The sequence below is a fragment of the Mya arenaria genome, chromosome 3, assembly GCF_026914265.1.
Source record: "Mya arenaria isolate MELC-2E11 chromosome 3, ASM2691426v1".
In the NCBI taxonomy this organism is placed as follows: domain Eukaryota; kingdom Metazoa; phylum Mollusca; class Bivalvia; order Myida; family Myidae; genus Mya; species Mya arenaria.
In genome coordinates this window covers 57,491,149-57,515,713 of record NC_069124.1, presented here as the reverse complement: position 1 = coordinate 57,515,713, position 24,565 = coordinate 57,491,149, and the positions used below count along the sequence as shown (strand labels likewise).

Sequence of the window (24,565 nt, the reverse complement as noted above, 5' to 3'; positions counted from 1 at the left end):
AGTGTAAAGATTGAAAAGTTTTGGCGAAACATGCATGGATCACTGTTAGATTAGATTTTAATGCAATACATGATGTGCTGAGATATTAACATTAAGTGTGGTTACATGCAAAATTTTAACCAGAATTTTTAAGTGTAATAATTAAGGTCTATTAATTGCAAAATACAGTTATCTAACTTGGTTATTCAATTACATTGGGTGGTTGAATACCATAGTATAAAGTCTCGACAAAATAAATCGAGTAGTTGCTGAGATATTATCCTATGTGTGCTAACATGCAAGACTTTAACCAGAATGTCTAAGTCTCATAATAAAGGGGCAAAAATTATATAATATGAAATATAGAGTTATCTTACTTGATTAAAGAAGAAGGTTAAATGGTTGGGAGCCTGTTTTAAAGTTTCAATGCAATACATGATGTATTCGCTGAGGTATTGACTTAAAAGTGGTTACATGCAAAACCTTAACCAGAATTTCTATGTCAAAAAAAGGGGCCATTATTTGAATTTAATGCAAATTAGAGTTATCTAACTTGGTTAATTAAGTAGGTTGAATGGTTGAGTACCATTGTATAAAGTCTCAATGCAATACCTCAAGTAGTTGCTGAGATATTAACCTATGTGTGCTTACACGCAAAACCTTAACCAGAATTTAAAAGGGAATAATAAAGGCCTATTATTTGCATTAAATGCAAACTAGAGTTATCTTACTTGATTTATTAAGTAGGTTGGATGGTTGAGTACCATTGTATAAAGTCTCAATACAATACCTCTAGTAGTTGCTGAGATATTAACCTATGTGTGCTTGCATGCAAAACCTTAACCAGAATTTGTAAGTTAAATAATAAAGGGCAATTATTTGAATTAAATGCTAACTAGACTTATCTAACTTGGTTAATTAAGTAGGTTGGATGGTTGAGTACCATTGTATAAAGTTTCAATGCAATACCTCAAGTAGTTGCTTAGATATTAACCTATGTGTGCTTGCACGCAAAACCTTAACCAGAATTTCTAAGTTGAATAATAAAGGGCAATGATTGGAATAAAATGCAAACTAGAGTTTTCTAACTTGGTTAATTAAGTAGGTTGGATGGTTGAGTACCATTGTATCAAGTCTCAATGCAATACCTCAAGTTGTTGCTGAGATATTAACCTATGTGTGCTTGCACGCAAAACCTTAACCAGAATTTCTAAGTCGAAGAATAAAGGCCTATTTTTTGCATTAAATGCAAACTAGAGTTTTCTAACTTGGTTAATTAAGTAGGTTGGATGGTTGGGTACCATTGTATAAAGTCTCAATGCAATACCTCAAGTAGTTGCTGAGATATTAACCTATGTGTGCTTGCATGCAAAACCTTAACCATGGGGTGAGGCCAAGGCCGACGCTTGGGTGAGTAGTATAGCTCTCCATATTCTTCGAATAGTCAATCTAAAAACAAGATGTCTTCCAGTTGATGGGGGGAGACATAATCCTTGCTAATACAATAGTTTGTGTCATGTTCGTTGATAATAATAATTGAAAGTTGTCACATGATTTGAGGGCAATCTCTACATCAGAATGTTAAACAAGAGCAGTAACAGACTGTCCTATTCCCTGCCTTCACGTTACGACAAAGTACAGCAATGAAAATTAACAAAGGGCAATAACTAAACAAATACTGCAACCAGAGTTATGGTTCCTGTGCACTACACTTCTCAAAGAGATTGATCTGTATGTGAAGTTTAGTCAATACCTTCACACTGTAAGTATGAAAATTAACAAAGGACAATAACTAAAAGAAAACTACACCCAGAGTTGTGGTTTTTGAGTACTGCACTTCTCCTTTATGAGATCTATTTGTATACCTTAAATATTTTCTGAAGCAAAGATTATTCACAAATAGTTCAGCAACTGAACACACGGTCATTGGCAAAATGCATAACAACAAGTTTCAACTGAATAACATTTATTTTTTAAACAATATGGTACATTTTGCAAAATTGCTGCTAAATCTAATTCAATGTATATTTTGTACATGTTTTTTTCTTAAAACATTGCCGTGAGGAATTTTGGTTATCAATAAGAACACAATGGTGGCAGTGACATAAAATATACATTTTGATCATACTGGAACATGTTCATGTACAAGACTGAAGAGAAAGAACTACATGTACTTACAATGGAGAGACCGGTACTGTGGGAAGAGCCGTGTACCGGTACTGAGGGAAGAGCAAAGTACTGGTACTGAGGGAAGAGCAGAGTATCAGTACTGAGGGAAGAGCCGAGTACCGTTACTGAGGGAAGAGCCGAGTACCGTTACTGAGGGAAGAGCCGAGTACCAGTACTGATGGAAACAAAAGCACAACAAGGGGATACTAACGCTCGTCCATGTCAAGGGCATAACTCGAGATATATTGTAACCTGGGCAGGGGTGCCGACACAAAATTAAATTGTTAAGAGAGGAAACCAGTAAAATAACAAAGGAATAACCCTATCCCTTTGTAAGAAATTACTGTTTGTACACTGATCACATTAAATGCAAGAACTTTAAATTCAATGTTTTGTGACCAAATATGAGGAAATCAGCTGAAAAGAGGAAATTTATCATTTCTGCCAATAAGGGGACTTGCTACATTCTCCCATATTCCAAACATCACACATGCACAAAGTTTCATGTCAAGGTCAAGATTTAAGTCTTGCATGACATAACCTTTACGACAACATGGCTATGACGATAATTAAAGATTAATCTTTGAAAGACTGGCAAGCTTTCAAACTGTTAAAAACAATTTAAATGTATGTTATGTGTGACCTTTCTTATAAGAAACTTTCACCACTATTAAACAACTTATTGACATATCAGCCATGAATGCACATGAAAAGGAAACATTTTCTCTTTCAATTGGAGCCCATAACACAACAAAACATCTGATCAATAAACCTGCTTTAAATTTCTGAATGGTCAATAACCTATTAACGATTGCCCCAATAAATTTGGGAACATTCTGCTTTGTAAAGCTGCATCTTTAGACATACTTTCTGTGACACTAACCGACTCACTAGAGCTTAGACATCATAAAAAAACAGACCTATGGCTATGATACATGATACACACCAGTTTACATAATTATTATAAACATAATTGCTGCCATACTTGAACACACAGTTCTAAATCCCACAAACAATAATACGTTGCAGTGGATATAAACAAAACATGTATACATTTAAGAATGTAACAAGAATAATGTAAGTAACGTAACATAGTGTACAAAGTATGTATATATATAAAATTTTGATTGTTTCAGATACTGTAAATACTCAAGTATTTACAAGAGGATATGATAATCAGACAGCTCTATTAGCTTACTGGGCAAATCATTTATGATTTACGTTTATTAACAACAATTTATAGTTTGGGCTGCTATACAAGTTATATGTATCATGACTCAGGAGTTACCTGTCCAGGTGTAGAACTCTTTTTTTAAATCTTCATGTATGAGTACATGTATATTTTGATATGAATTCAAATCAGGGAACATGCATATATTTATATAAATGAGTCTATGGCATACTAAATCAACTAAACAAATGTAAAGCAGAAACAATCTGGCTTCAAAAAGGACATGACAAAGCCACATGGCTTTTGAGGACTTTGTTTATTTACGAATTTGCTGGAATAACTCTTAATACATTTGTAGAAAGAAGAAACAATATAAAAAAAATTATGTTCTGTTCTACTTGAAATGTTTGCTTACAAAAATATGTACAACTGTACATTCAAGACCAACAAATGTCATGTGTGGAGTCAGACCATTCAAGGAACCCATCAACAGAAGTGTACGAAAGAAATTACCTTGGTGCTTTCTGGCATTAACCCAAAACACAACAACAAGGTTTTTTCACATTTCCACATAAACCAGTAAATTCACAGATGTCAATTTTTTTTTTGAAAAAAATCATGACATTATGTTATGCATTATTTTTTCATAGAATTTAATAATTATGTATTGGCAGACACACTGAACACTTTAGTATAACTCTAAGGCAACTATAAACTAATTGCTAGATATTCATCCCCGCTGGCCCCCTTCTTTTTTCCACTGACCCTTAAATTTTATTGACTCAAATAAAAATGTTAAACTAGGGTCTATATCTGTGTATCGGTCCAGTTCTGTTCATGAACAGGTTTCAATCATACCTATGGTGTCAATGTGTTCAAATCGTGTTCATGGTTTGTCTAAAACATATCTATATAGTCCCTTATGCAGTAAGAAAGAGAATGACCACATAGTCAACAGTCATTTAAGAAAACAAAAAATATATATATCATTCCCCCCATTTAAAACTATTTTTGGATGAAAATCTAGCAATTAATTTACATTGGCCTCAGCAACAATTGTATTTTAGGTTATATTGTCATTGAATAACCCTTAGAAGATTCTTACAAAGTATGTGCAAAGACAAGTTTAAGAAACAATATAACATATTTTACCCCATCAAAATCTGCACAAGACCCCAAACAGACTATTCAGAACAACTAACAATATTCATCAGCCACCCAAACTCTGCTTCAGACCGCAACAAAACTACCTACAAACTTGGCAATGACATAAAAACCAAGATACTGGTGGTAAATAGAGCAATATGGGGCCCATTTAAACATCCAACTTCCTTTACTTCTTTGCAATTCTGTCTAAAAAAACTATCAACCTTTAAATATTTCATGAAAAATAGTAAAATTTCAAAAAGACAAAAAGGAAATTAGGTATAGTATTGAAATATTGAACTTCACTTTCCAGATGTGTATATTGTGAGACACACTTATTTGTTAAGGATGTTTATTAACTGATTTTTAGCAAGCTGTGTTTGATGTGTAGCAATTAAACTAAGCAATTAAACATGTATGGTCGATTAAATGCCAGTATATACAGGAATAGTAACATCAATGTGACATCATTTAAAAGGGCTCTTTTAAAAATATATGGAGGCCAAAAATATTGAGCATTCCTTCAAGAATTATAGAGGACAAAAAAAGAAATCTATACTTGACAAATTAGTTTGTCTTTGACTTTAACATACATGAAGTCAACAGTGGTATATACATGTGTACATTTAAGAATATAAGGAGTACCGGTATCATATAAGTTGTAACAAATTGTACAAAGTATGTATATATATATAGATTTTTAATTGTTTCAGATGCTGTAAATACTCGAGTAATTACAGGAGGAACTGATTCATGAGCCGTTATCTCTATAAGCTTACTGGGCAAATCATTCACGATATACATTTATTAACAACAATTTAAAGTTTGGGCTGTTATATAAGTTACGGCAGCCCCCTCTTTTTTCCGCTGCCCCATTAAAAAAATTTGAGTAAAAAGTATCTCATTACAAAATTTATCAGCCGTCCAAACTCTACTTCAGAGCGCAACGAAACTACATACAAACCTGGCAATGACATAAAAACCAAGATACTAGTGGTAAATAGAGCAATATGGGGCCCATTTAAACATTCAACTTCCTTTACTTCTTTGCAAGGCTGCAATCGGCCTTTAAATCTTTCATGAAAATAGTAACAATTCAAAATGACAAAAAAAGAAATTAGGTAGAGTATTGAAATATTGAACTTCACTTTACAGATCTATGTGTTAAATTATGAGACACACTTATTTGTTAAGGCTGTTTATCAACTGATTTATCAAAAAATATGGAAGTCAAAAATATTTAGCAAATATTTTATCAACGAATTAAAAATTATAAACAAACAAGATAAAGTATCGAAAAAGAACACAAACAGAAAAAGAGTTAAAAAATTAAAATAAAAAAACCCAAACTATGGTACACTAACACGGTGCAAGAACTGCAAAAATATGGCAAATGCCGTAAATTTATTAGATACAACACTAACAGGTGCCAGAGGAATATGGCAAATGCCAACAATTTATTACATACAACAGGTGCCAGAGGAATATGGCAAATGCCAACAATTTATTACATACAACAGTAACAGGAGCCAGAGGAATATGGCAAATGCCAACAATTTATTACATACAACAGTAACAGGAGCCAGAGGAATATGGCAAACGCCAACAATTTATTACATACAACAGTAACAGGAGCCAGAGGAATATGGCAAATGCCAACAATTTATTACATACAACAGTAACAGGTAGTGCAAAAATATGGCAAATGCCAACAATTTATTACATTCAACAGGTGCCAGAGGAATATGGCAAACGCCAACAATTTATTACATTCAACAGTAACAGGTAGTGCAAAAATATGGCAAATGCCAACAATTTATTACATACAATAGTAACAGGTGCCAGAGGAATATGGCAAATGTCCATGATTTATTTTTTCAATGATTATTAAATGATTACGTTCTGTAAATCACTTATGTTGCAACTAAAAGTCAACCTACACATAATGCCTATCATTGCCCACTTACTCGACCACAAACAGTCACACATTGTTATTCTTATAAGCCTTCGTTTCGAGACATAAAAAAATATTTAAACAACGAAAAGTTTAAAGTAAAAACAAAATGAAGAGAAAAAAATCAATTATTTACAAAAGATCATAAAGATTCATATTTTGAGGCAATGCACCATGTTCACAAAACATGTTAAGCTCCTTCAAGCTTTTTCTTTTCTTTAATATCTGTTGGAGTAACAAAAAATCAACATATTTACTTTAAATTCTATAAAATAGTTTAGAAAAAGAAATTTTCAATAATGCCATAATAATATTTGGACCACAACATTTTTAACAAGTAACAGTTATTAGAAAGCAAAATTGTAAAATGAGCACCTTTAACATATTGCGCAATTATCTTTAGCACCATAAAAGTTAATCCACTATTTAAAGGCTAGATACCTGACCAATTAAGTACACATGTAATTGTATGCTGTTCTGCATCTTTGTTCAACGCTTCTACCAATACTGTATTTTTACCCCTTTTGTATTTCTACATATATTAATTGTATATAAAAATAGACAACATTTACTTGCAAATTACTAACACATGTCTAAGTCACTTCGTGTTCATGTATAAAAAGAGAAAAAACATGAGATCATGGAATTGACACAAAACTTACAGTGTTATAACATATCGATAATCGGTCAACAATTTTTCTTTTTTTTTATAAATTGACGGACATGTGAGTCAACCATGCATTTCTGTAACAGCAAGGTTTCTCAAAGTTCAAATAACACTGTAGTGAAAGTGTACAGAGATTCTGTTTGTATATGTAGGATACTGATGTTAATCAATAATCAGCTGTTATCACCCAAAGTTTCCCCTTCCAACCCCTGTGGTCCCCTTAGTCAGCTCCCACTGGTAGCCCAGGCCACTGGATGCCCCAGCGTTGTTCCAACCTCGCCCAGCACTTGTCACCCTGTCATTTTTCTTTGCCTGAGATCCAACAATCGGAGAGAAGGTCTTTTCTGCTACACTGTTAACACTTCGACCTCTACCCAACACTGCAATTTATGACAATATTAAACTGTTGCTGCAGCTTTTCTTTTGGTCAATTACATGTACTTGCATTATGTTGTTTATCGATAAAAGGAGAAAAATAGATTCTATAATCTTTTTCTATGAATAAATGAAGTAAAACAGTGATAAAAAATCCTGCCTTAGTTTTTCAGTACAATTTAAAATTAAAGATCTACGGAGAAGTGAGCTACAAATATACTTACATTGAATAGGCAACTCTACACCCTTCATGTTGATCTCCAGCGGAACAGGCCGTAACTGTTGAGATTCACCCCCTGGCATAAAGCGCCGCCTACCGTGGCTCATTCCACCAGCTACACGCTCCTCCTGAAATGCTCTGGACGCCATGATACAATCATCCGGAACTTTGCTTCGAGCACCTAGATTGCTTCTATTACTCAAGAAGTCAGACTCCACACCTGAATCGGCAATAATGTTACCCTCTGTAGAATCCTCTGAAGTGGTTGATCCGCGGGAATCAGACCTCTCAGTTTGTCCATTCTGAATACCAACATAATACCCTGACTCTGTTTTTACAGGCACATTACTATCATATGAAGTACACTTAGTTTTATCTAATGGCTGCTTAGGACTGAGTTTCGCAAACAGATTTTCGAGATGATCTTTTTCTCTGGCTCTAATATCTGCCCTTTCTGAGTCGATTCTTACAGGAGACACATGGAAGTCCACAATAGCAGGATCACTTACATCCAGAGCCTCGGATACCATGTTTGTCATAACAGCTTGATTTTCCACATGTTTGTGAGGCGTTTCCTTTGTCATTCTGAGGCTATTACTGCTGGTTCCACTAGAGAAAGATGCTGATTTAACCTCTTCACTTCTTAGCTTCTGCCTAGCATAACTGTTCTCCAAATCTGAGCAACCAGTGGCAGAAATCTGTCTGCTTTGGCCTATTTCATCAGGTTTAAACACAGTTCCACTTCCACCAACCATTTCAGAAGCACTCTTTGTCCTTGGTACTGTTTGATCTTGGACGCTTCCCGGAGACTGAGACTTTGCCAAACCATCTCTAATCACATCAATGCATTTTACAGGTTCTTGAGAATTATTGGCTGTCTTTATGTTTTTATCACACTGATTGGGTATTTGATCATTGTGGTCCTTCGCCTGATTGCTGTTATCACTGTCACCCACTGTTTTAACTGCAATATTATTAAATTAAAAATACAAAGTATATTTGTGCCTGTATTAAAAAGGTTTTTGCTTTCTTTATTTGTATTGTAAAAGCCAATATTATGCTGCAGAATTGAATCGAGATATCATACTAGTTCCTTTTTCCACATCTGTTCACATTATGTGAACAAATTACTGTAACATGTATTATGAGGTACTTTTGGGTGTTGCCAGTAATTTAACAGTCATTTATCCTTGTCAATGCTAACAGTCGATCATAAGTTTTAAATAACATTTACTGAAGGCAGTGATAACTATAAACACATCATTTATGTAACTGTATAATTTTTTGTTAAAGAACATTTTTTTCTTATTTAAGTATTATTGTACCTGGATTTGATTGCTGTAGTACAGAGTTGATCTCCGCCATGATTGTCTGAAGGGCGGACATGTACTCCGCCTGTCTCTCTTCCCCATAGCTAGCCCCGCCCACTCCCCCAGCAGATATACACCTGCAAAATAACAACATTACCTAAATCAAATTGGCTGTAAGGCTAGAGAGTTATGCATATATATATATATATATATATATCAGGAAATAAACAAACTTGAATATGGGAATGAACAATGAAATCTGATGGTGCCTGGGCTTAAGGTTTACTTTTTTGATTATTAGTTACTCTTTCTTAACTACCCTGGTATGCTCTGATACATTTCAGAACACACCAATACTATTGAAGACAAATTAGTAACACTTCAAGAATTTAAGCAGTATATTTAATTCAAGCAATTCATTGTTTTAACATTTTGATGACATTTCTTTGTCAATAGCTTAATATTAATGACTGTTATAGATTACTGATTACTGTGTATTGTCTATTGACTTGACTCAATTATAAAATCATTCACAAAATTTCAAAACTGCAATGTCTAGGTTAGTATCTTTAAAATATATTTCATCACATTTAACTTACATGGTGTGACACTAAATACCATTTGTATGTAACAATGATGTGAATTGATAAATCAAATCATTTTTCAATATACCGGTAAATGTATTCAGAAACATATAAAGAATATGTCATACACTGTCAAAGCTTCTTGTTAAAAAGCATATCTAGAGTTTAATGATGCAAATACCATTTGTATGTAACAATCACATACATTAATACAAACAAATTAGTTTTCAATATACCAGTAAAATGTCTAACAAATAAAGGAGAAGTCATACACTGTCAAAGCTTCTTGTTAACAAGAGCTGTCACAGTATGTGACGAATGCCCCCGAATGTGACATTGACCTACGAACAAGGTCAGTACATGAAAAGTTGATCTTGCCTTTATGTGTCAAATACATATGGCAAGTTATTTTAAATTGCCTCTGAACATAAAAAATACCACCCATACTTGACAACCTACACTGTTATGTCCTTATATTCAGAATTCCCTTGTGAATAAACACTTAGTGTATCTTTCACCTTAGAGGTAGGGACGTGGGTCTTGCACACGACATGTCGTCTTCATAATTATGTGGAACACATGTAGCAAGTGATTTTAAAATCTGTCCATACAAGGGAAAGTAACAGCCCTGACACGACAACCTAAACTCTATGTCCTTATATGCAGCACTCCATTGTGAATAAACACTAAGTGTGACCTTGACCTTTGAGGTAGGGACACGGGTCTTGCACGCAACACGTCGTCTTGGTATGTGGAACACATATGGCAAGTTATTTAAAAATCTGTCCATACAAGGGAAAGTTACAGCCCGGACACGACAACCTATACTCTATGTCCTTATATGCAGCACTCCATTGTGAATAAACACTAAGTGTGACCTTGATCTTTGAGGTAGGGACACGAGTCTTGCACGTGACACGTCGTCTTGGTATGTGGAACACATGTGGCAAGTTATTTTAAAATCTGTCCATACAAGGGAAAGTTATAGAGCCGGACGGACGGACGGACAGACAGACGGACGGTGCGATTTTAATATGCCCACCTTCGGGGGGCATAAAAAGCATATCTAGAGTTTAAAGATGCAAAGCAGATTTATTGTGAGCAAAGCTGACAAAGTAAGGATGTAGGCTGACTGTTAGAGAAGCGAACAGAAACAGGGAAGTAATTACAGCCTTAGAAATATTGGCAATTTGAATTCAGTAGCTGATTACACACAACTACAGAATTGTAAGAGAGTCATAAAAATAGGCCTATTCTGAGGCTGTAAAGAAATCATAATGTCAAGCAGCTGTTTAAACTTGGCAAAACTTAATTTTTAAAATCCAGGACTTGCCTACCATTGACATGTGTTATAAAGTTATAACAGTATCCAACCTGCAGTTTGCAGGTACACAAGTGATATTGCAGGCTTATTTTTGTCAAAGGTAAAGTTTTAGAGTGTGGACAATTTTGATGCATTTGTGAATATTCTTGCAAACTTTTATATGTTATATTTTCATTTTCATTTTTTTCTCTCCATATTTATTATTAATATTAATTATTAAGGTGGGCTGTATGACATTTGATATCATTTCCAATATTATACTTAGACAATCTCTTGGAAAATGAAGGGAAGCCATCATCCACTTTAATCTTTCTACATTCTTCTAAAAGCTCTCTCAGAACACGGATAAAGTTAGATGGCATAGCTGTCCAAAACAATGAAACGATTTAAATATTTGAAAAATATCGAAAAAACAGTCAAATTGCAAAACTGTTACGAAGTAAATGCAGACTGTGACAACCTGGGCCTGTTCCTTCATGCACATGCTGATATAAGTACATGTACATAGTACATATTTACCCCCCCCCCCCCCCCAAAAAAAAACAAAAACAACAACAACAAAAGGTTAGAATTTTAAGAACACAATCTTATTCAGGATTAGATTATTTTTTGGCTGTTTTCCATAAGCCAAGATGTGCCTGTTAAAAAAAATTTATGCTATATATTACAAAATGTTTTTTATTTTAAAACCAAATAGCATTTTGTTAATATCATTTGATCTCTTACCACTGATAAATAAATGTGATTATATAATGAACTTAATTCCAAATCAGATTTTCACTTCATAAGTTTATTGCATGATATCAAAGTAATCATGCATTAGGCTATATTAGTTCAATCTTTAAACAACAGTCTGCATTTTGATCATACAACTTTGCAATGGGCTGATAAGGCTGTAACCATTTTCATGGACTAAAATCCAGAAAGTTTACTTCTCAAATATTCTACGAGAAATGTCTTTGAAGCCGGAGTTATCAGCTATCGTGCCCCAGACTGTAGGAAATCTCTCTGCACGGTGACGTTCTATGGATTCAAGGAAGCGCCCTGTTTGTATCTGGCCGGCTAGCACAAGAAAATATAACAGGTCATGTAAATCAATATCAATAAAAATGTATATAGGTAAAAGTCAATTATAGAATAATAGAAGTTTGTTGTAAAACAATAAAAGCAATAGATAAAAGGTTTTAAGCAAAGATAATTGGGAGGATTACGGCAAAGATGAATGATGTACGTTAATTTTTATATGGATTACTGCTACAGTGGTCGAAATTAGCACAAGCCCGCAAGCCCTGCACTGGTAAAATGTCTTTCAGGCTTGCTCAAATTCTGAATTTTATATAGCAGGGCTTGTTAAAAAATTTGATGCCAAGCAATAGTATAATAATTCGGGCTTGTTGATACAAAAGTCTAATTTTGATGACTGCTGCTATACAGTTCAAGTTGCATTTTAGTGTAAACACCTCCGTCACAGTGAGTCAAAAAACAAGCTATTAATAATCTCGACAGTAATCTACATGACTGTATTTGAATAATAAAACCACTCTTTTGTGTGTGTATATATATATATATATATATATATAATATCAATTCTGTTTTGATGCAAGTTTTGTTACCTTTTTTACTTCTCTGCTGCTGTTGCAGTAGAAGTGATTTTTTTTACTGAATCTTGGTTGTTTTCTTATTTTATTAATCTGAAGTACGCAGTCATTATGGACAACAAAATACTAGCAGTATATAGAAACTGCAAGCAAAACCATACTGGATCTAAACTAACCTCAGAAATAGCTTTTTTGAACAGCCACTTAATTCTGAAAATTGTCACAAGCATCCAGAATGTATCTCTATGTACTATGCATGTAGTTACAGTATTATTTTTTTTCTGACTAATTTTGGATTGAGATTTGGCCCCCTTCCCAATGTTAAATGTATCCTTTCTGATTGGGAGAATGCCTCATTATGACTAAAATTGAGACTTCAAATTTTGTCTAGAAATGAACAGGAATGCTTAAAACAAAATAAAGACAAAAAAGTATATGTCCTAGCATTGGGAATCATCTAAATGGGTCAGAAAAAAATGTCTTAGCATACCGGTAATCATAAAACTCATTTGTAAGGGGTCAGAAAACAAGTACATGTCTTAGCATTAGGAAGGGCTCAGAAAACAAGTATATATGTCTTAGCATTAGGAAGGGGTCAGAAAACAAATATATGTCTTAGCATTGGGAATGGTTCAGAAAAAAGTGTATGTCTTAGAGGTTGAGAAAAACAACAACGATGCATGTATATATTTTTGTCAACCTATAAATGCATACAATGATACTTTCGTTCTTAATTTCCCTGACTTTACCAAACTCCTTAAAAGAGCCCTTTTCCCCAAAAGTAGAACAAGGGCTCTGTCAACTTGATTGTCCTTACTGTTGTTATGCTCCAGATTCTGAGCGATGCATGCTTCTTGAAGTCGGGTCAGGTACATGGTATCTTCCACAAACAACCTGCCCTGCGACTGCCTCGGGGGCTCTGTCTTACCCAGCCTTCTTTCTTTAGGTCTAACTATGCCAGACTTCTCTGCAAATACACTGACACAATCAGTCAAGTGGAAATAAATTGAAACAAAGAGCTAAAGATGCTATATCATAGGACAACAATCACAATGATAACACTTTATTTCCAAGAGTTCACAGAATGAATTCACATGCAGGCTGCAAACTATTTCACTTGCTGCAGTTGCACCTAAAGGCCATACATTTTCAGGGATGTGATTGACTTGGCAGATGGAGGGCTGAAACCATTGTGGCAATGTGGGTGAATCAGGCTAAAAAAAACCCTGATGTGGAAGCAAATTCAAGTGTCATTACTTAAAACAAATGAAGAAAATTGTTGTTTCCATTTATTATTGTTGCTCCTTGGAGTTATTGGATACTCGAAAAATCTGCTAATCTGCTGACATATCACATACCTGAAGTATGTAAATTTCGGCTTCATTATCAAACATCAAAGAGTAAACCAGGAATAAAGCATGTATAAATATTTCCACATATATACCTCTGGAGATTCGATCTGCAGTATCCTTGGAAATGTCAACGACAAGTGGAATACTATTAAGTACCCAGCCACTGAGCTCGCCAACGGCACGCAATACTGCTTCAGGAGTGGAGTACCGCACAAACCTTGGAAAAAAAAGATTTATACATGTTCCTGTTATAATTGTTATGAACTTGCCTTTATCAGTCACAGCTTGAAATTGGTTGACTTTAATGACAACACAAGTTAACGCATCAAAAATTGGCCATACATTTTTCTTGCAGTTTTTTTGTAATGATGGAATTTCTGTTGAACAAGTTATTGCAAATTAAAATAAATAGTAATTTGCAATAACTTGTTCAACAGAAATTCCATCATTTCAACAATTTGTAAGAAAAATCTGTGCAAGTAAATCCCACTTACAGTTGAACACCGTTAATCCGAAATCGTAGGGACCCAACAGATTACTTCAGAATAGAGATGTTTCGGATTAACAATTTTCCGCAAATGACAGCGTTCGCGAATTATAGATGTCGTATAATACTAAGTCGTGAAAACTCCAATGTCGGTTACACGTTATCTAGGCGATACACTCGGTTTGAGTTTTTGCATACAGGTTCAATACCACCGGAGAGATAAAGGGACTTTATGTGCTCCTTTTGTTTGAGCCAGGTGGAAAGGGTGCTCATCGGTATGCCATATGCTTCGGATTTTTTTTTATTTCGATTTCATTCCACCCTCAACTTCTTTTATTGCTTCATACTTCTCCTGGTTGCTTTTCGAATTGTGCGCCATTTAGCACCCTTCCCTTTTATAACCGATTCAGATATCCTACCGGGTTGGTAATAGGGCCCTTCTCCCGATTGTTCGGTAGTGGGTCGAGAGCAATGCTGCGATAGAATCTGATGAGATAGACGTTTTAGAATAATATTCAGATTTTATTAACCAGCAATTATATACACACTACACCACCCAAATGGATCGCTCATTTTCTGACATCGATGTTTGTAACATACGCATGCTCAATGTCATTCTTTAACAGGCGCTAATTGTGCTCCATTGTCACCTCAAGCCGATGCCCGAGTGCATTCGCAGTATGGTGTGAAAAACTATGACATGATCGAGTTCAACATAAGAATTGATAAATAGTTGAAATACCAAATCGGGACCATAGCTTTTAATTTGGAATAGCGATTTTTTTGGAATAGCCATTTCGGATTAAAGACCAAAAATTTAGTTAAACAAAGAAGGAGTAAAATCTGGACCGAAAAATAATTTCGAAATAGCGATAATTTGGGATAAACGGTTTCGGAATAGCCGTGTTCAACTGTATTTAGTAAATTTTACAACGATTGTGAAACAAGATTTTGCAATTTAAATTGATCACTCTCTGGCTTACACAATCATAGTTGTATAGTGTCTCTGGCTTACACACTCATAGTCATATAGTGTCCCTAGCTTACATACCAATAGTTATATAGTGTCTCTGGCTTACATACCCACAGTTGTATAGTGTCTCTGGCTTACAGGCCAACAGTTGTATAGTGCATCTGGCTTACATACCCATAGTCATATAGCGTCTCTAGCTTACATAACCATAGTCAAATAGTGTCTCTAGCTTACATACCCACAGTCATATAGTGCCTCTGGCTTACAGGCCAACAGTTGTTAGTGTCTCTGGCTTACAGGCCCATAGTTATATAGTGTCTCTAGCTTACATACCCACAGTCATATAGTGCCTCTGGCTTACAGGCCAACAGTTGTATAGTGCCTCTGGCTTACATACCCATAGTCATATAGTGCCTCTGGCTTACAGGCCAACATTTGTATAGTGTCTCTGGCTTCCAGAGTTATACAGTGTCTCTGGCTTACTTACCCATAGTTATATAGTGTCCCTGGCTTACAGGCCCATAGTTATATAGTGTCCCTGGCTTACAGGCCCATAGTTGTATAGTGCCTCTGGCTTACAGGCCCATAGTTATATAGTGCCTCTGGCTTACAGGCCCATAGTTATATAGTGTCTCGGCTTCCAGAGTTATACAGTGTCTCCTGCTTACAGGCCCACAGTTATATCGTGTCTCTGGCTTACAGGCCAACAGTTGTATAGTGCCTTTGGCTTACATACCCATAGTCATATAGTGCCTCTGGTTTACAGGCCAACAGTTGTATAGCGTCTCTGGCTTACAGGCCAATAGTTGTATAGTGTCTCTGGCTTACAGGCCAACAGTTGTATAGTGTCTCTGGCTTAAAGGCCAACAGTTGTTTAGTGCCTCTGGCTTACAGGCCAACAGTTGTATAGTGTCTCTGGCTTACAGGCCAACAGTTGTATATTGTCTATGGCTTACAGGCCAACAGTTGTATAGTGCCTCTGGCTTACAGGCCAACAGTTGTATAGTGTCTCTGGCTAACAGGCCCATAGTTATATAGTGTCCCTGGCTTACAGTCCAACAGTTGTATAGTGCCTCTGGCTTACATACCCATAGTCATTAAGTGTCCCTGGCTTACATACCCATAGTTGTATAGTGTCTCTGGCTTACATACCCACAGTTGTATAGTGTCCCTGGCTTACATACCCATAGTTGTATAGTGCCCCTGGCTTACATACCCATAGTTGTATAGTGTCCCTGGCTTACATACCCATAGTTGTATAGTGTCCCTGGCTTACATACCCATAGTTGTATAGTGCCCCTGGCTTACATACCCATAGTCATTAAGTGTCCCTGGCTTACATACCCATAGTTGTATAGTGTCTCTAGCTTACATACCCATAGTTGTATAGTGTCCCTGGCTTACATACCCACAGTTGTATAGTGTCTCTAGCTTACATACCCATAGTTGTATAGTGTCCCTGGCTTACATACCCATAGTTGTATAGTGTCCCTGGCTTACATACCCATAGTTGTATAGTGTCCCTGGCTTACATACCCATAGTTGTATAGTGTCTCTGGCTTACATACCCATAGTTGTATAGTGTCCCTGGCTTACATACCCATAGTTGTATAGTGCCCCTGGCTTACATACCCATAGTTGTATAGTGCCTCTCTCTTACATACCCATAGTTGTATAGTGCCTCTCTCTTACATACCCATAGTTGTATAGTGTCCCTGGCTTACATACCCATAGTTGTATAGTGCCTCTGGCTTACATACCCATAGTCATTAAGTGTCCCTGGCTTACATACCCATAGTTGTATAGTGTCCCTGGCTTACATACCCATAGTTGTATAGTGTCCCTGGCTTACATACCCATAGTTGTATAGTGTCCCTGGCTTACATACCCATAGTTGTATAGTGCCCCTGGCTTACATACCCATAGTTGTATAGTGCCTCTCTCTTACATACCCATAGTTGTATAGTGCCTCTCTCTTACATACCCATAGTTGTATAGTGTCTCTGGCTTACATACCCACAGTTGTATAGTGCCTCTAGCTTACATACCCATAGTTGTATAGTGCCCCTGGCTTACATACCCATAGTTGTATAGTACCTCTCTCTTACATACCCATAGTTGTATAGTGCCCCTGGCTTACATACCCATAGTTGTATAGTGTCCCTGGCTTACATACCCATAGTTGTATAGTACCTCTCTCTTACATACCCATAGTTGTATAGTGCCCCTGGCTTACATACCCATAGTTGTATAGTGTCCCTGGCTTACATACCCATAGTTGTATAGTGTCCCTGGCTTACATACCCATAGTTGTATAGTGTCTCTCTCTTACATACCCATAGTTGTATAGTACCTCTAGCTTACATACCCATAGTTGTATAGTGTCCCTGGCTTACATACCCATAGTTGTATAGTGTCCCTGGCTTACATACCCATAGTTGTATAGTGCCTCTAGCTTACATACCCATAGTTGTATAGTACCTCTAGCTTACATACCCATAGTTGTATAGTGTCCCTGGCTTACATACCCATAGTTGTATAGTGCCTCTAGCTTACATACCCATAGTTGTATAGTGCCTCTAGCTTACATACCCATAGTTGTATAGTGCCTCTAGCTTACATACCCATAGTTGTATAGTGCCCCTGGCTTACATACCCATAGTTGTATAGTGTCCCTCTCTTACATACCCATAGTTGTATGGTGCCTCTAGCTTACATACCCATAGTTGTATAGTGCCTCTAGCTTACATACCCATAGTTGTATAGTGCCTCTAGCTTACATACCCATAGTTGTATAGTGCCTCTAGCTTACATACCCATAGTTGTATAGTGCCCCTGGCTTACATACCCATAGTTGTATAGTGTCCCTGGCTTACATACCCATAGTTGTATAGTGTCCCTGGCTTACATACCCATAGTTGTATAGTGTCCCTGGCTTACATACCCATAGTTGTATAGTGTCCCTGGCTTACATACCCATAGCTGTATAGTGTCCCTGGCTTACATACCCATAGTTGTATAGTGTCCCTGGCTTACATACCCACAGTTGTATAGTGTCCCTGGCTTACATACCCATAGTTGTATAGTGTCCCTGGCTTACATACCCATAGTTGTATAGTGTCCCTGGCTTACATACCCATAGTTGTATAGTGCCTCTAGCTTACATACCCATAGTTGTATAGTGTCCCTGGCTTACATACCCATAGTTGTATAGTGTCTCTAGCTTACATACCCATAGTTGTATAGTGTCCCTGGCTTACATACCCATAGTTGTATAGTGTCTCTGGCTTACATACCCATAGTTGTATAGTGTCCCTGGCTTACATACCCATAGTTGTATAGTGTCCCTGGCTTACATACCCATAGTTGTATAGTGTCCCTGGCTTACATACCCATAGTTGTATAGTGTCCCTGGCTTACATACCCATAGTTGTATAGTGTCTCTAGCTTACATACCCATAGTTGTATAGTGTCCCTGGCTTACATACCCATAGTTGTATAGTGTCCCTGGCTTACATACCCATAGTTGTATAGTGTCCCTGGCTTACATACCCATAGTTGTATAGTGTCTCTAGCTTACATACCCATAGTTGTATAGTGTCTCTGGCTTACATACCCATAGTTGTATAGTGTCTCTAGCTTACATACCCATAGTTGTATAGTGTCCCTGGCTTACATACCCATAGTTGTATAGTGTCTCTAGCTTACATACTCATAGTTGTATAGTGTCCCTGGCTTACATACCCATAGTTGTATAGTGTCCCTGGCTTACATACCCATAGCTGTATAGTGTCCCTGGCTTACATACCCATAGTTGTATAGTGTCCCTGGCTTACATACCCACAGTTGTATAGTGTCCCTGGCTTACATACCCATAGTTGTATAGTGCCTCTCTCTTACATACCCATAGTTGTATAGTGTCTCTAGCTTACATACCCATAGTTGTATAGTGTCCCTGGCTTACATACCCATAGTTGTATAGTGCCTCTGGCTTACATACCCATAGTTGTATAGTGTCCCTGGCTTACATACCCATAGTTGTATAGTGTCCCTGGCTTACATACCCATAGTTGTATAGTGTCCCTGGCTTACATACCCATAGTTGTATAGTGCCTCTGGCTTACATACCCATAGTTGTATAGTGTCCCTGGCTTACATACCCATAGTTGTATAGTGTCCCTGGCTTACATACCCATAGTTGTATAGTGTCCCTGGCTTACATACCCATAGTTGTATAGTGCCCCTGGCTTACATACCCATAGTTGTATAGTGTCCCTGGCTTACATACCCATAGTTGTATAGTGTCCCTGGCTTACATACCCATAGTTGTATAGTGCCTCTGGCTTACATACCCATAGTTGTATAGTGCCTCTAGCTTACATACCCACAGTTGTATAGTGCCTCTCTCTTACATACCCATAGTTGTATAGTGCCTCTCTCTTACATACCCATAGTTGTATAGTGCCCCTGGCTTACATACCCATAGTTGTATAGTGCCTCTCTCTTACATACCCATAGTTGTATAGTGTCTCTAGCTTACATACCCATAGTTGTATAGTACCTCTCTCTTACATACCCATAGTTGTATAGTGTCCCTGGCTTACATACCCATAGTTGTATAGTGTCCCTGGCTTACATACCCATAGTTGTATAGTGTCCCTGGCTTACATACCCATAGTTGTATAGTGTCTCTAGCTTACATACCCATAGTTGTATAGTACCTCTAGCTTACATACCCATAGTTGTATAGTGTCCCTGGCTTACATACCCATAGTTGTATAGTGCCCCTGGCTTACATACCCATAGTTGTATAGTGTCCCTGGCTTACATACCCATAGTTGTATAGTGTCCCTGGCTTACATACCCACAGTTGTATAGTGCCTCTCTCTTACATACCCATAGTTGTATAGTGTCTCTGGCTTACATACCCACAGTTGTATAGTGTCTCTGGCTTACATACCCATAGTTGTATAGTGTCTCTGGCTTACATACCCATAGTTGTATAGTGCCTCTCTCTTACATACCCATAGTTGTATAGTGTCTCTGGCTTACATACCCATAGTTGTATAGTGTCTCTGGCTTACATACCCATAGTTGTATAGTGTCTCTCTCTTACATACCCATAGTTGTATAGTGTCCCTGGCTTACATACCCATAGTTGTATAGTGTCTCTCTCTTACATACCCATAGTTGTATAGTGTCTCTGGCTTACATACCCATAGTTGTATAGTGTCTCTGGCTTACATACCCATAGTTGTATAGTGTCCCTGGCTTACATACCCATAGTTGTATAGTGTCCCTGGCTTACATACCCATAGTTGTATAGTGTCTCTGGCTTACATACCCATAGTTGTATAGTGTCTCTAGCTTACATACCCATAGTTGTATAGTGTCCCTGGCTTACATACCCATAGTTGTATAGTACCTCTCTCTTACATACCCATAGTTGTATAGTGTCCCTGGCTTACATACCCATAGTTGTATAGTGTCCCTGGCTTACATACCCATAGTTGTATAGTGTCTCTGGCTTACATACCCATAGTTGTATAGTGTCTCTGGCTTACATACCCATAGTTGTATAGTGTCCCTGGCTTACATACCCATAGTTGTATAGTGTCCCTGGCTTACATACCCATAGTTGTATAGTGTCTCTGGCTTACATACCCATAGTTGTATAGTGTCTCTGGCTTACATACCCATAGTTGTATAGTGTCCCTGGCTTACATACCCATAGTTGTATAGTGTCCCTGGCTTACATACCCATAGTTGTATAGTGTCCCTGGCTTACATACCCATAGTTGTATAGTACCTCTCTCTTACATACCCATAGTTGTATAGTGTCCCTGGCTTACATACCCATAGTTGTATAGTGTCTCTGGCTTACATACCCACAGTCATATAGTGTCTCTAGCTTACATACCCATAGTTGTATAGTGTCCCTGGCTTACATACCCATAGCTGTATAGTGTCCCTGGCTTACATACCCACAGTCATATAGTGTCCCTGGCTTACATACCCACAGTCATATAGTGTCCCTGGCTTACATACCCATAGTTGTATAGTGTCCCTGGCTTACATACCCATAGCTGTATAGTGTCCCTGGCTTACATACCCATAGTTGTATAGTGTCCCTGGCTTACATACCCATAGTTGTATAGTGTCCCTGGCTTACATACCCATAGTTGTATAGTACCTCTCTCTTACATACCCATAGTTGTATAGTGTCCCTGGCTTACATACCCATAGTTGTATAGTGTCCCTGGCTTACATACCCATAGTTGTATAGTGCCCCTGGCTTACATACCCATAGTTGTATAGTGCCTCTCTCTTACATACCCATAGTTGTATAGTGCCTCTCTCTTACATACCCATAGTTGTATAGTGCCTCTCTCTTACATACCCATAGTTGTATAGTGTCTCTAGCTTACATACCAATAGTTGTATAGTGTCTCTGGCTTACATACCCATAGTTGTATAGTGCCTCTCTCTTACATACCCATAGTTGTATAGTGCCTCTCTCTTACATACCCATAGTTGTATAGTGCCTCTCTCTTACATACCCATAGTTGTATAGTGCCTCTCTCTTACATACCCATAGTTGTATAGTGTCTCTAGCTTACATACCCATAGTTGTATAGTGTCTCTGGCTTACATACCCATAGTTGTATAGTGTCTCTGGCTTACATACCCATAGTTGTATAGTGCCTCCCTCTTACATACCCATAGTTGTATAGTACCTCTCTCTTACATACCCATAGTTGTATAGTGCCTCTCTCTTACATACCCATAGTTGTATAGTACCTCTCTCTTACATACCCATAGTTGTATAGTGTCTCTGGCTTACATATCCATAGTTGTATAGTGCCTCCCTCTTACATACCCATAGTTGTATAGTGCCTCCCTCTTACATACCCATAGTTGTATAGTACCTCTCTCTTACATACCCATAGTTGTATAGTGCCTCTCTCTTACATACCCATAGTTGTATAGTACCTCTCTCTTACATACCCATAGTTGTATAGTGTCTCTGGCTTACATACCCATAGTTGTATAGTGCCTCCCTCTTACATACCCATAGTTGTATAGTACCTCTCTCTTACATACCCATAGTTGTATAGTGTCTCTGGTTTACTAAGGATCACTATGTCAATAATTTCGCCGCAGGCGTCAAAAAGTTCTTTAAGTTGTTGCTGTTGAAAAAACAAACATTCATATTATTAGACATGAATTCAACTGAAATGGAAGGGAACTCAACAACATTCGATATCACTGAAAGACCAACTTATTATTAATAGATGCTGAACTGGTATAAATGAATGTCTTTGAGTGTTAAAAACATAAGAATTAAATTTTACAAATATTTTAACAATGTAGGCAGTCTTCATTTAAGTGCAATTTTAAGGATTTTTTTAGACCCCTAATATAGTACTTGTTTTAGGCAACCTTCCCCAAAACACCAGAGACAGAGTGACATTTTGATAGTGTGTCAAACTATGGCAAATATTCTAACTGAAAAGTTTCTAAACAATTTGGTAAAACATAGAAACGGTTGCTTAGAGAAAGTAGCAATACATGTGTTAACAATTTGTAATGTCTAATGAAGTTCAACATACCCTTTTAGTGTCCGGATGAATGTGACCGACAAATACGGAATACGTGTTAAACATGCGCACAGCCATGATTGGTTTCTACCAGTAACCTTTTCTGAAAATATATGGTAAAACTCAAATTCCATTTTTAAATTGCTTTGGTTGGTATTGTCAATTTATACAAGCATGTCTAGTTTTAATATATCAATATACACAATGATTTCGGGTTCTGTTTAATATTTTCTTCCAAATTGAAATACAGTCATGTTCTACATGCATTATTGTGTACTTATTGCAAAACATCTGACTTTAAGATTGTGTCATAAACTTACCTATACTTCAGCTCTATAATTGTTTTTGATGCTTTATTGATAAAATCATTATTAGCGTAAAATATTTTTCAATCTTACCCCTAACCCCCCACCCCCCTCAGCCCTAGCACACACTTATAACAATATAAATTTCTGTTCTGAACCCAAACATTCAAAGAAAGCACTTCTAACATTCAAGACATAACAGATGTGTACAAAGTTAAATTGCAAGATGGTGAAGTTAGATTTACTGCAACAAAAAAATGTTGTCATCGAAATTAGACTTATGTAGAACAAGCCTGAATTCTTATACTACTGCTTGGTATCAAATTTTTGAACTAGACCCGTTATATAAAATTCTGAATTTCAGCAAGCCCAAAAGACGGTTTACCAGTGCAAGGCTTGCAGGCTGGCGCTAATTTCGACCACTGATGCATGCATCAAAAGAATGAAGGTCATTATAACAGGTAGTCATTCTAAAATGCCGTCCAGGCTTTTTTTTTTAATGATGTTTAGTCCAAACTCCAGGCTTTTTTTTAAATGATGTTTAGTCTAAACTCCAGGCTTTTTTTTAAATGATGTTTAGTCCAAACTCCGGGCTTTTTTTTAAATGATGTTTAGTCTAAACTCCAGGCTTTTTTTAAATGATGTTTAGTCTAAACTAAACATCATTAAACATCATTATGGTGTCCGTGCTAATGTTTAGTACACAGGTGAAACTTTCTTCTATGTATGGTGTCCGTGCTAGTGTTTAGTACACAGGTGAAACTTTCTTCTATGTATGGTGTCCGTGCTAATGTTTAGTACACAGGTGAAACTTTCTTCTATGTATGGTGTCCATGCTAATGTTTAGTACACAGGTGAAACTTTCTTTTATGTATGGCATCCGTGCTATGTATGGTGTCCATGCTAATGTTTAGTACACAGGTGAAACTTTCTTCTATGCAGGTATGGTGTCCGTGCTAATGATTAGTACACAGGTGAAACTTTCTTTTATGTATGGTGACTGGTGTTGGGGTACATGAAGCCCTAGAAATCAGTGTGTGGTTTCGCGTGCAAATTCGTCAATTGTACATTGAATTCATATGAATTGTTTATATTAGTCTCCGACCTCAATCCACCGTGATTTAATTAGTGAGCGTCTGTTCAACCCTGACTACATCTGCATAAAACTTGTGTAGAATACTTAGTGAAGTTTCAGCTGGAAGAGAAATTGCAAACAAATCTCATATAAAAAAAGAAAATATATGCTCACCTAAAGCGTCTGACAAGAATCAAATGATAAGGAAAATTAAACCTCACGCAGAATCAGCTATTAAATTTACATGTGCAAAGACATTTTTGACGAGAAGCTTG

General features: G+C 36.8%; 1 protein-coding gene across 3 annotated transcripts; it reads right to left on the bottom strand.

Moving 5' to 3' along the window:
* Nucleotides 1-1,953: 1,953 nt before the first annotated feature.
* LOC128228910 (uncharacterized) lies at nt 1,954-24,565 on the bottom strand. 3 transcript variants are annotated; one of them, XM_052940454.1, is made up of 9 exons: nt 24,465-24,565; nt 22,923-23,013; nt 22,414-22,499; nt 13,942-14,066; nt 13,315-13,464; nt 11,832-11,961; nt 9,007-9,128; nt 7,686-8,645; nt 1,954-7,466 (listed from the first exon to the last, which is right to left on the bottom strand). In XM_052940454.1, exons 2-9 carry the CDS (start codon nt 22,986-22,988, stop codon nt 7,270-7,272), a joined length of 1,836 nt encoding a protein of 611 aa, XP_052796414.1. In that variant the 5' UTR covers nt 22,989-23,013; nt 24,465-24,565; the 3' UTR covers nt 1,954-7,269. The 3 variants fall into 3 exon arrangements, with proteins under 3 accessions (XP_052796414.1, XP_052796416.1, XP_052796415.1); XM_052940456.1 differs by lacking the exon at nt 24,465-24,565 and adding an exon at nt 23,601-23,631; XM_052940455.1 differs by lacking the exon at nt 24,465-24,565 and having other exon boundaries at nt 22,923-23,246.

What these genes read in the sequence shown, in the direction of transcription:
- LOC128228910 (XM_052940454.1), bottom strand. Translation starts at nt 22,988, where the DNA reads ATGGCTGTGCGCATGTTTAACACGTATTCCGTATTTGTCGGTCACATT. An exon ending in TTCATCCGGACACTAAAAGG is followed by an intron (nt 22,500 to 22,922) that starts GTATGTTGAACT and finishes TTTTTTCAACAG; the next exon opens with CAACAACTTAAAGAACTTTT. An exon ending in ACTACAGCAATCAAATCCAG is followed by an intron (nt 8,646 to 9,006) that starts GTACAATAATAC and finishes ATAATATTGCAG; the next exon opens with TTAAAACAGTGGGTGACAGT.